A 12,002-nucleotide genomic window follows, 5' to 3' on the forward strand; every position below is an offset into this window, starting at 1 on the left:
CCCCCAAAAGCTCAACAAACCAAAACCTACCCCTGCCCAGATGAAAAAGTTCTGTTTTGCAGCCCCCACTTTCCTTCAGCAGCCCTTTCCAGCCCCACTTCAGCTCCAGATCCCAGACTTAGTTTCTCTCTCAAGCTTAAACCTAACCCTGCTTTCAGGGTGAGCCCTACATAGGGTCTGCTGGGCTTTCTCCAGATGAAAAATATCTGTCAGTTATCTTAGTTCAGAACTATACTGAGAGCAATATGGCCATCATTTTGTGAAACTTTTAAACTGACTGAGCATACAAATTCTGATTAGCAATTCTGCTTTCAATACTACTAGCTTTTCCTGATGATAGGAATAAAAAATTCTTTTTGACTACAGCTCATTCCCTCTGTATACAAACTGGCACTCAAATTTTCTGATTTATGCTTAATTTAAATCTTTCCAAGCTTGTATGGTTTTAACAGAGTCTAAATTCACCCTTTGGCTGCGAGGGCAATAAAGGCATAAAGAGCTCATGGGCATTAATGAAGTTTTTACTTGCAGTGATGCCCTTCTGCAAAATGTGAGGTTTCTGTACCTCTTTCTGTTGCACCTAAGGCTGTTGGAGCTGTGCTTTTCATTGCTGTGGGATGTTGGGAAGAACCTGTTCACTGTTACACATGTTAAAGGCTAAATGAAAAAGCTACTATCTGCTTTTAGACCACTGGCTACAAGGAGTTTGCATCAGTAAATAAACACAAAATGCAAGAAACTGGGCAGGGAGGACTGAGCATGAGGGTATTTGTGCTCACACTCTATGCTTTTGGGAGTGTCATTCTTGGTACCTACATGTAGCAGGCTGACTTAAATATCCAAGGAATGTAGTGTAAAATTTCAGACAGTTTGGACTTTGCAGATAGAAAATACCTTTGAAAAATTGTCTTCAGTTTTGAGTTTCATGGTTCTGTGCAGTTTTCTTTTGGCAACATTGAGTGGTTAAAATTGAAGAAAAATATAACTCTGACCACACAAATAAGAAGTGATTTGGTTTTTTAATATTATTTTTTAAACATTTGCTTTCTCTTTTTTTTATAATATATTTTACACAGGGTAAAGTCATGCCCATTTAATAACAGTTTGTTAAAAAATATTTTGTTCATTTCCTACACAGTTTCTATTAACAAACTTTCTTTGCTTTTGGATAATGACAAGCACTATGGCCACAAAAAAAAGTGACGCAGGTAGAGAATAAAATTACACATGCTTGGAAATCCAGATGAGACAAGTGATATGTTGATACCATATTTTGTGTGCAGACACCCTCTAACAATCTCCCCAGTGTTGTGTTTCCAGAACGGAAAAAAAGTTTGAAATGCAGTAAAAAAAATTGTGAGTATTTGAAGTTTCTTCCCCTTGGCCCAGATTATGAAATAGTAATCCATTACATTGTAAATCTTCTGTACCATGCAAATCCCTTTACAAGGATTAGGAGATTGTAACAAAGATGATCATATTTCAAGAGGTACCCGGTGTAAGTCATACACTTCTGCTGCAGGATTTCATACAGCCTTCCCCCAACGTGTCATCTACACCAACCCAAATGAACAGGTGCTTTACATTTATTGAGAATCCTTAATTCACACAATAATAAAAAAGAAGGCTCGGTTACAAAGCTGTGCCGCACATTCAGTCTGTTGCTCTCTGAGCAGACTGAACAATAGCTGAGAGTGTGCAATGGAGCAAAGACTATGCAATCAGTGACCCTGTGCCCCTTTGGGGGTGGAGGGAGGGGGACGAGGAGAATTTCAGTAAAACACAAAGAAGCTGCTGTTTCTGCCTTTGCTGCTATCAGCCTGGGCACTACTGACAGAGCAGTGGCTGTTAAATCTATTTCTGCTCTTGGCTGCTTAAGCAAGGGTAGAGGAGAAGTGTGTTTTATCATTCTGTGTCACTTCTGTTTCTCTTATGGGATCAGATCCTACTTTGGCAGCATAAGCATCTGACTTGACTAGATTTCTTCTCTGAGCTAAGGGTATGCAGCACTTTGCCAGAATTTTGCACTGACTAATTCGATAACTAGTACTGACTCGCTATGTAATGAAAAAAATCCACGAGAAGCACTTAGTTTACACGACTAAAGAGTGTTTGCAGAATTGGTGGTGTCTTGTCATACCTGTAGAAGTAATTCTGAATGGATATAGAATTTAAAAACAAGGCATAGCACAGAATTTGTGAAGTCTGACTTAGTAGCTCTTAGATCCTTTTTCAAACTGGAATTCTGGTCTTATCTAAAACTAGTTTCCATATTTAGGTTTTTCATGTCCCTCTGGATTTGCCTATTACTAAGCAAGCCTAATCTGTTCAATTACCGCACTTAAAAGCCGCCTTTGTTAGCTTTGAGAGCCAGGAGGGTAAAACGGAAATTATGCTACATGGGATTGATATACAAGTACAGATGAGAGATCAGAGATTGTAATCCAGCCAAGGAAATTCAGACTTTCAGGTTTCCTTCTTGAATTCTACATACCCCTCTTTTCTTTTTTGTTACAGATCAATTCAAATCTCTTTGTTTTTATATTCAACAAACACCACTGAATCTGCACTGTAAAAATGAGACTACAATCTGACCCTTGGCTCCACCCCTCTAGAAATGATCAAAAGCTGCAAAGATTATAATAATGCTGATGATCATTCTGTCAAACAGCAATTATAATATTGGTACCTCCACTTGAGTGCTACATATCGAGCACTGTTGCAGATTCAGCCTTTGTAAAATAAATATCATAGAGTCATAGAATCATAGGATATGCTGGAAGGGACCCATCAGGATCATCAAGTCCAACTCCTGGCCCTGTGCAGGACAGCCAAGAATCCCACCATGTGCCTGAGAGTGTTGTCCAAAAGCTGCTTGAACTCAGATAGGTTTGGTGCTGTGACTACCTCCCTGGGGAGCCTGTTCCAGTGCTCAACCACCTCTCAGTGAAGAACCTTTTCTTGATATCTAACCTAAGCCTCCTGTGACTGAGCTTCATGCTGTTTCCTTGAGTCCTGTCCCCTCATGAGGAAGCTGTAGACTACTATGAGGTCTACCCTCAGTCTCCTCCAGGCTGAACAAACCAAGTGCTCTCAGCTGCTCCTCATACAGCTTTCCCTCAAGGCCCTTCACCATCCTTGTGGCCTTCCTCTGGATGCTCTCTGATAGATAAATGTCTTTTTAATATTGTGGTGCCCAGAACTGCCACAATATCCAAGGTGAGGCCACCCCAGTGCACAGCAGAGCAGGACAATCCCCTCCCTCTCCTGCTGGCGACATTTTGCCTGATGCCCCCTCCCGGCTGCCAGGGCACTGCTGACTCAGATTCAACTTGCCATCAACCAGGACTCGCAGGTCCCTTTTTACTGCTGCTCTCCAGCCTCTCGTTCCTAGTCCGTACACACAACCAGGGCTGCCCCGTCCCAGGTGCAGAATGCGGCCACTGTTAAACTTCATACAGTTAGTGATTTCTCATCTCTTCAAGTTGGGCTCTCTGCAGGGGGAGTACGATTCCTAAACTATGGCAAATGTATAAATCCATGTGCAATACCTAATGAGGTGCTGTTGACTAACAGCAGTGGTAAGATGTGGGAGATTTCTTATGTCATATTAGGGAATAAACACTGCGCAAATACAGTGTTTACTCGTCTGAATCAGACCAGTTCTAGCAGGATGCCCAGAGTACCTCTACTCTTGCCATTATATAAGGTAGTGATACTCAAGGTGAAATACTAATTTCATTACTTTTGGAAATATTTGTAGTAGCACAGATATGAACTTAGACACTTGGATGACACAAATGGTACAAATTGGAAAAATTCCAGCTTTGACTTTTCCTCCATCCCATCCTGCATAGAAGCACCATGAGAACCAGCACCATTTGATTCTGAAGAGATGCGTGTTTCTGTTGGGCACAAAATAGAGAGAAAATTAAGGAACTTCAGTAACCCAACGGAAATGTCTTCTTCAAGTGATGACCCTCAAGCTTTGTTTTTTCTATATAATTTTTAAAACTACTTTCTCGCGTCTTCATTTGAATGACGCCTCAATTATAGAAGACAGTAGGAAGAATTTTTTCACAGAATGGATTATTAAACATTGGAATGAGCTGTCCAGGGAGATGGTGGGGTCACTGTCCCTGGAGGTGTTTAAGGAAAGACTGTTTGTGGCACTTAGTATCGTGGTCTTGTTGCAAAATGTGTAATATATAAAATTTTCTTAAGAAAGGATGTTCTTTAATGTTGGATCTTTTTATACTTTCAAATCTAATCAACAAGAAGGGGGACATAATTGGTGAAACGGAGAGCAGCTAACGAGCTCTAAGTGATGTCCAGGTGTCAGAAAAACAAATTACTTGTTGGTAGTAATTGTTGCCTTGTTAAGGTTTAGGGTTTGACATGTTTCAATGACCTAAGGGGAGGCTAACAAGGCTTGGGAAGAAGGATGTACCAGCGACAGTGGACACAAAGAATGCAGAATTTACAGGCCACAGGGAAATCTGGCAGAACCCCCAAGATAAGGAAGAAACTAATAAAACCATCCCAGCAACTGTGCTGAAATCAGCTCCGACTGGGTAAAAGGTACTTCTGGAAGGGGGAGATCATGACCACCGACCCAAAAGAGAAAGACTGAGGATGCAGACTAATTGGCATGAGAAACGAGAGAGTCATTAACTAATAGAAAGAAGATAGAATATCAATTAATAAGAGAACTAGGTAAATTGTAGCCAATGAACATTAATTTCTTTGTTTGCTGAAATGCATATATAGTAAAAAGTTTTGATAGTTGATGTGCTTGATTTGTGGAATACCACAACTACCACAACTTGCTGTCTTCAGTATTTATTCTACATTCATACAGGCCAGTTACATTTTTCAAAATGAAATATCAAGTTTGATAGCAAAGTTCTTTTTCAAGAACGTAACTTAATAGATTGAAAGTCAGTGAAATGGATATATCAGAACTTGACTGTAAGAAGCAAAGATCAGAGTGATAGAGCCCTAAATTTTATCCAGCATATATTTTGTGTTCACTGTTAAACTAAGGTTTAGTTTCTATGCCTTTTTTTGCAGGTTTTGGATTAGGCTAAGTATAAAAACAATCTGTACATGTATCTTTACTTTGTCATCTTTATCATCTTTGGATTATTTTTTACCTTGAATTTTTTTATTAGTGTCATCATAGACAATTTAAACCAGCAGAAAAAGAAGATAAGTACTTCATCATTATTCTGAAAAGAAAGCAAAAAAAAAGGCTTTTTTTTGGTCCACTCATGAAAACTTTATTCATTAAGTATTTTTTTTTTGTCTATGATAAATTAATATGAGCCCTGCATACTAAATACATTGAATTCTTAAAGCTTACAGCTTGACTTGATGAGGGCTTGATGGACAATTGACAACATGTGTTTGTCCATGGTTAGCGAAATACTCATTGTCATTTTTGTAAAGATGTGGGTTTGGGGCTGGAGTCTGTAGTAGACTCATAAAAAGTCTAACAATTGAAATAGCAAAATTAGCTACAAAAACTCCTTGCTATACTACCTTCACGTCACAGAGCTCAGCAGTGTAGATTTCTGAACTTTAATAGCAAACTTTGTAGTGCTAGAGCAGGTCCAGAGAAGAACAACGAGGCTGGTGAAGGGTATGGAGCACAAGTCCTGTGAGGAGAGGCTGAGGGAGCTGGGGTTGTTCAGCCTGGAGAGGAGGAGGCTCAGGGGAAACCTCCTCACTCTCTGCAACTCCCTGACAGGAGGGTGTAGCCAGGTGGGGGTTGGTCTCTTCTCCCAGGCAGCGATCAGTGAGACAAGAGGGAATGGTCTTAAGCTGTGCCAGGGCAGGTTCAGGTTAGATATTAGGAAGAAATTCTTTACAGAGAGGGTAATCAGGCATTGGAATGGGCTGCCCAGGGAGGGGGTGGATTCTCCGTCCTTGGAGGTTTTTAAGATGAGATTGGATGTAGCACTTAGTGCCATGGTCTGGGAACCACGGCGATGGTGGATCAAGGGTTGGACTTGATCTCAGAGGTCCTTTCCAACCCGACTGATTCTATGATCTTCATTTGTGCTCTTTAGTCTTTGTGTTTTGTCAACACTGCGTCAAAAGGTATCACAGGACCCCTCGGCCGGGCCCGGCCCCCCCTCAGCGCCCGCCCCGCCCGCCATGGCCGGAGGGCCTCGCCAGGGGGCGCGCGAGCCGCCAGCGCGGCCCGGCCCGCCCCGCCGGCAGCGGGCGGAAGCGCCGCACGTGGGGCCGGCGGAGGGACATGGACGCGGAGACGGAGACGGGGCGGGATGAGGAGATGTCCGCGCTCTCCGACGGCGACGAGCCTTGGGAAGAGGAGGAAGAGGAGGAGGAGGAAGGCGCTGCCGTGGGCCAGAGGACACGCTGCCTCTTCTGCGATAGGTAAGGGCTCGGCGCGGGGTGGGGGGGGACCGCGGTGCGCTCTCGCTGTGCCCGCCTGGGCCAGGGGACCCGTGACGAGCGGGCTGGGCTGGGCTGGAGTGGGTAGAGCTGGGCTCGGCTGGGTTGGGTTCGGCTCGACTGGGCTGGATTCGGCTGTGCTGGATTCGGCTCGGCTGGGTTCGGCTCGGCTGGGTTCGGCTCGGCTGGATTCGGCTCGGCTGGATTCGGCTCGGCTGGATTCGGCTCGGCTGGATTCGGCTCGGCTGGGTTCGGCTCGGCTGGGTTCGGCTCGGCTGGGTTCGGCTCGGCTGGGTTCGGCTCGGCTGGGTTCGGCTCGGCTGAGTTTAGCTCATCTGGGCTGGGCTGGGCTTAGCTGGGCTGGGCAGGGCAGAGCTGGGATGAGCTGCGTACGCCCAGGCTTGGCCCGCGGGAGGCAACCATGCCAGGGAGGTAATTCATTCCTAGTTTTAGCTGAGCTCTGTAGCATCTGCAATTGTTCCGCGTTCCTCAAGTTGCTCCACGATGTGCGTTTTCTGGAGGCACTTCTGTAGAGGTATAAATATATGTGTATGTGTAAAATACTGAGTCCCATACTTCATAACATAGCCCTAAACCTAATTCCAGGCTAAGTTTTTGTTAAAACAAACAAACAAAAACCCACAAATCCCCCAACCAAATAATACCCCATCCTCCCCCCCAAAAAATCCCAACAAACCAAAACCTGCCCCTGCCCAGATGAAAAAGTTCTGTTTTGCAGCCCCTACTTTCCTTTGGCAGCCCTTTCCAGCCCCACTTCAGCTCCAGATCCCAGACTTAGTTTCTCTCTCAAGCTAAAACTTGTTGATCGAGCTGAAGGTGCATTAGATCCAGAGTGAAGGAGAGGATAAGGTGGAAAGAAGGTAATCCCCTCCTCTCATCCTGGAGCAGTGTGGAGGCTTTTCTCTTTCCTTTTTTTTTATTTTTTTCTCCCTGTCATCTTTTCCCATTGCCAGTAAATAGATAAGGGTTTTTATTTGGATGCAGCAGATCCAGCCGGCCCACCCACCTCCTGTATGTGGTTCTTAGATTTCAGCTTTAACAGAGTCTCTGCTTTCCAGGAATTTTTGAAAGTTCACAGGGTTTGTGGCTTTGTCAAACAAAATTTTTATATTTGTTGTCTTTTGTTTCAAAATGTTTGGCAAACAAGGTAAAAGTTTCTTTGTGAGGCATATGAATAAGGAGTTGCCTGTGCATCCCTTCTCAAAGGCAGATAATGTGTTCTGAATGTATTGCCTAGTAGGTCAGAACAGAGCATATAGAACTCAGAACTTCTAAATGTGTTGTTATTACATACTTAATAATTTGTTATTTACAGGTGGTTCAGTTCTGCTGAAGTTGTGTTCTCTCACTGCAAAACAGAGCATGAGTTTAATGTTAGTGATGTGATCCAGAAACATGGTAAGTTTTTTTCATGACTTGTCATTTCCTTTTGTGTATGAATGTCTTATTTAAAATAAATTGAAAGCATTGGTTTATTTCTAATGGATTTCATGGTTGCAGCTGAAACTTCCCAGATTGAACAAGATAAGCTATGTGGAAAAATGCTTATACTTTATGCTGGCTGCTTCCTGTGTGCTTTATCTACTCATAAAGCTCCTGACTAGTGACAAAAGTAAGATTGATCTCTGCTGGCTTGTGCTGGTGTGCTGAATCCTCCCTACCTACTTGAGCCAGCCCACTATGTGGTTTACCTGATCTTGGGAACTCCTGCCTGTCTAGTGATGCTGTTGTTGGGCTCAATAGCTAAGCAGACACCAAGGATGTACCCACCCGTAGGGCAGGTGCTGGACTGTGCTGCTCGTGTCTTTTGAGCAGCTGTTTGCAGTCTTGGCTTATGTTCCCTCAAAGGATCACAGGAGGGCAAACCCCCCAATGTCTGTTTAACTCTTTCTAGGAGAAGTTTGACTTTCACTTGAAGCTGTGTTTAGGCCAAGGTGGTGACTGAAGGAAAGTACATGTAGGAGGATGTATGTGAAGTAGGGAGGGCTTTGAAAGAGGTAAGTGCTGAGCTACTGAGCCTAAAATAGGAAGAGTGGAAAGCAGGAGTAGGGAAACTGTGTTGGAGAAATGCTGTTTTAAGAGTGTTCACTGAAAAGGAGTGTGTGAGATAAGAGGATGGGAACTACATGAAGCATTTAGAAATCTGCCTGTGAAGTTGTAAGATCTGGTCTGTTTTCTGTCTAAAATCCAAGGTAAAGTGTTCTGTCTTTGGTCTTGTTGGTGAGAGTACATATTTATACTTAAGCCACTGTTGTTTCTGCCTAGGTGGCATTTTTAAATCAATGTTGGTAAGTATTCTTGATGAGTATAATCAATGTGATTTCTGTTAAGCAGAAAGCTAAAAATGAACAACAGCCTAAAATATCAGCAGGGTAGCTAGTGGCTGTCCTGAAGAGCTTGCTTGCCAGATGAATGAAATCCCTGTTCATAATCCCCAATTGGATGTGTTCCATTCTTAATTTGTGGCAAATGTATTTGTCCTGAGGGTGAGAATTTCCTGGTTTAATCCTAAGGAGAAGAAAAACATAGATGGCAGGCTTAAGATAGGAAGACTGCACTAGATGGTGATGTACACCCCAAGGGGAAACTGGCCACTTGAACAAGCAACTAAGTATTCATTTAATTGTGAAGTATGTGTGCTTTTCTGTAATGCAAACTCTCTCCCTTTTTTTTTTTTTTCCCCTCTCAGGACTCAATTTTTATGGATACATTAAGCTAATAAACTTCATCAGATTAAAGGTAGGTGTGCCACATACTGCTTCTGTAATCTGTGTCTGGAGAATACAGAATCAAGGTGCTGTGCTTTCAGTTTGCCCTTTTTTAATAACTGCATGAGATTTTGTATTGTAATTCTAGAAATAAGAAATCACAGGAATTAAAATAGCTGTTGATTGGTTTATTTAGATATGAAGTTGTTTTAATTTAAATTGTATTTAACTTATGTGATTTTTATTGTTTTCAGAAGAGGGTGTTAGACTTGCAAAAAGCCTCCATGCTATGTAGTATCATCTTGTTTTGTTAATTTGTCTTGGCCTTTTCTGTCTTGCTTCAGAAATGGCTTCACTTGTCAATAACTGAAGTTTCTCAGTCCTTGCCTGTGTGTAGGTGTAAAAGAGTGTTCCTGAGGGTGTGAGCTGGCCAGACCCCTACTTAGTAAGGACATCGCCTGATCCCTCTTGCTACAGAGCTTTAATCTCTGCTAAATGATGCCAGAATCAGGAAAGCTAATGGGAGCCTACAATTTTAAGATAGGCCTGGGTGTATTTTGTGTGTTCTGTGACTTTGAAGCATGTTCCTTGGTTGTTCCCTAGAAGTTTAGGTTTAAACTTAACACCATCTTACCTCATTAACCACTTTTTAACTTAAATCCTCAAATCTTAAATCCTCAAATAGTTACTTAATGCATAACTGTCTATGCAGAGTAAACACAGAAAGGCAAAAATTGAAGTCCAGAATCTGACCTTTCCTTTCCTGACAAAATATTAACTGGCTGGATGCAAACAGGAGAGAATGCAGCATTTCTGACATTAGTCCCTGCAGCAGTGTTCATGTAAAAACACCTGACAGGATTAGCATCTGCAATTTATTGATTAGCCCTCTTGGAAGCTAAGAGGCTGACACAGCCAAACACCTGAGTAAACTTGGTTCCTGATAGCAGTGTAATCCTGCAAGTATCCTTCAATCAGTGCTTTACTTGAATTTCTTGATGCTGTAGCTGCCTGGGCTTTCTCAGCCTTTGCTACAAAGTTCCTTCAATAATACCCTGTATATTTGAATGTGTGAAAGAACAGGTCTTTGCCTTTTTTTCTTGAATCAGACTGAAGGGCTGGTGTTTTCAAAGAAACTTAGCTTACATGCTCTTCCCCTGTCTAGAAACCAACAGGAGCATATTTGAGTTCTCTCAGCAGCCCACTGCCTTGGAAAGGAGAGGAATATCTGAAACCAGAACTAGAAGATGATCTCCTCCTTCAGTTTGGTAAATACTGTTTCAATATGACTGCACTGCATTGTAGGGTAAATGTGGTATTGTCAGAGTTCATGCCACTGTTATTCAGTTGATTTACATACATGAGAAAGTCCACATAGTAGCCGAAGTCATGACAGTAAGTTACACTCTGATATTTTTACTGCATGTTGTGCATTTATTTTTAGTGACTGAGATTTCCATAGCCCTTTTTTATTACCTGCATTTGCGTATTGTAGCAAATTCTTATAGCAGAGATGCTCTGTATAGTATTTATGCTGGTCAAAGAGACACTCCACCTGACATTCATTGGGAGATTTGTGAAGCTTTTAAAGCTTCACAATATTTAGATATTTAAATAGATGATATTTAAAATCTGATGCATTCATTCAAAAATGTGTGCTACAAGTAATTTGCCTTGTTGAGAACATCTTTTATACAGGTTCTATTTTGGAGCAACCCAGTATAACGTACTACAAAAGTTCTGATTCTTTAGTAGTTCTGGGGATCAGAGCAAGCAGCCTTAGTTTCTCTCTCATGACAGTTCGTCAGATGTTCTTGAGAGAATTCGGTTTGACTTTTGAAATTATTTTTGCTGCCCGTGATCCTCTCACTCTCTTATACTTGCACATCTTTCAGCTAAACCATAAGGTGCTTAGGGCTTGTGGATTTTTTTGTTCTCTCTACACTCTGGAATGCAGTTTTGCCCCTTTCTAAGTGAACCCTGTTGCATGGCAGCAGAGATAGTGCCTGCTAGAGGACATGAGTTGGTTGCTTCAGAGAGTTCACATTTCCCTGGATCAGCTCCTGCCTAATGTGTGCTCTTTGCCCGAGTTATAGACTTTTGAGGTGCTTTGATGTGCCAGTTGCAGTTGCTTAAGGGTTATGGGCGTGAGCTGAACTTCTGAAATATTAAATGCTTTCTTTCAGTCCATGGCTCAAACAGTCTTCCATGATTAAAAAGAATAGATACATGTTTTTTTTAGTTAAGTCTTTTGCTCAGTCAGCTGGCAGTAACTTCCTACTATATCCAAAAGCACAGTAGCATCCTTTTTTTTTCTCCACTGACACCTGTTGAAATCAGCTGAATTTAGCAAGAGGTGAATGGGACCTAGTGCTGAGTCTGCATTGTAGTTGAAAAGCACTGTTTCATCTAGATTCACTGTTTATGCTCTTCTGTTTTGTGTGTTTGTAAGCTTTATAAAAGCCCGAGGAATTGGTTTGAAAATTAAGAGTTACTCTCTAATTACTAAGACATTTTAAATTTATATAATTTCTTACCTTTTACCATTACTGTTAACAGCACTTTCAGCCTCAGAATAACATAATTGGAAAAAAGCAGGATAGAACTGTAATTAACTTAATTATATTCTAAACCAAATGTCTCTTCTATGGTTAATCAAACACTGGTATTTAAAGAAGCCTGAATTTTGGATTTATTTGCTTTATTAACTTAGAGCATGCTTCTAGCATATTTGCTTTTTCTGAGTAGTATTGTGTTCTGCAGTTAGTCCTGTTAAATTCAATCATGTCTTTTGTAAAACAACCCACTTTTACAAATCATCCAAAGACAGAAATAGCATTTTATGTTAAT

General features: G+C 41.8%; 1 protein-coding gene across 2 annotated transcripts in view; it reads left to right on the top strand.

Annotated features, from left to right (window-relative positions):
• Positions 1-6,181: 6,181 nt before the first annotated feature.
• Positions 6,182-12,002, top strand: part of PRMT3 (protein arginine methyltransferase 3) — a 61,078-nt gene continuing 55,257 nt past the window's right edge. Inside the window, exons 1-4 of one of the 2 annotated variants that reach the window (XM_064657174.1) lie at positions 6,182-6,405; positions 7,760-7,842; positions 9,134-9,183; positions 10,318-10,420. In XM_064657174.1, the coding sequence (XP_064513244.1) occupies positions 6,266-6,405; positions 7,760-7,842; positions 9,134-9,183; positions 10,318-10,420 (376 nt within the window). In that variant the 5' untranslated portion in view covers positions 6,182-6,265. The remainder of the gene's footprint in view (positions 6,406-7,759; positions 7,843-9,133; positions 9,184-10,317; positions 10,421-12,002) is intronic. The other variant, XM_064657173.1, reaches the window with a different exon arrangement.

Source organism: Pseudopipra pipra, chromosome 6 (genome assembly GCF_036250125.1).
Source record: "Pseudopipra pipra isolate bDixPip1 chromosome 6, bDixPip1.hap1, whole genome shotgun sequence".
Taxonomy (NCBI): domain Eukaryota; kingdom Metazoa; phylum Chordata; class Aves; order Passeriformes; family Pipridae; genus Pseudopipra; species Pseudopipra pipra.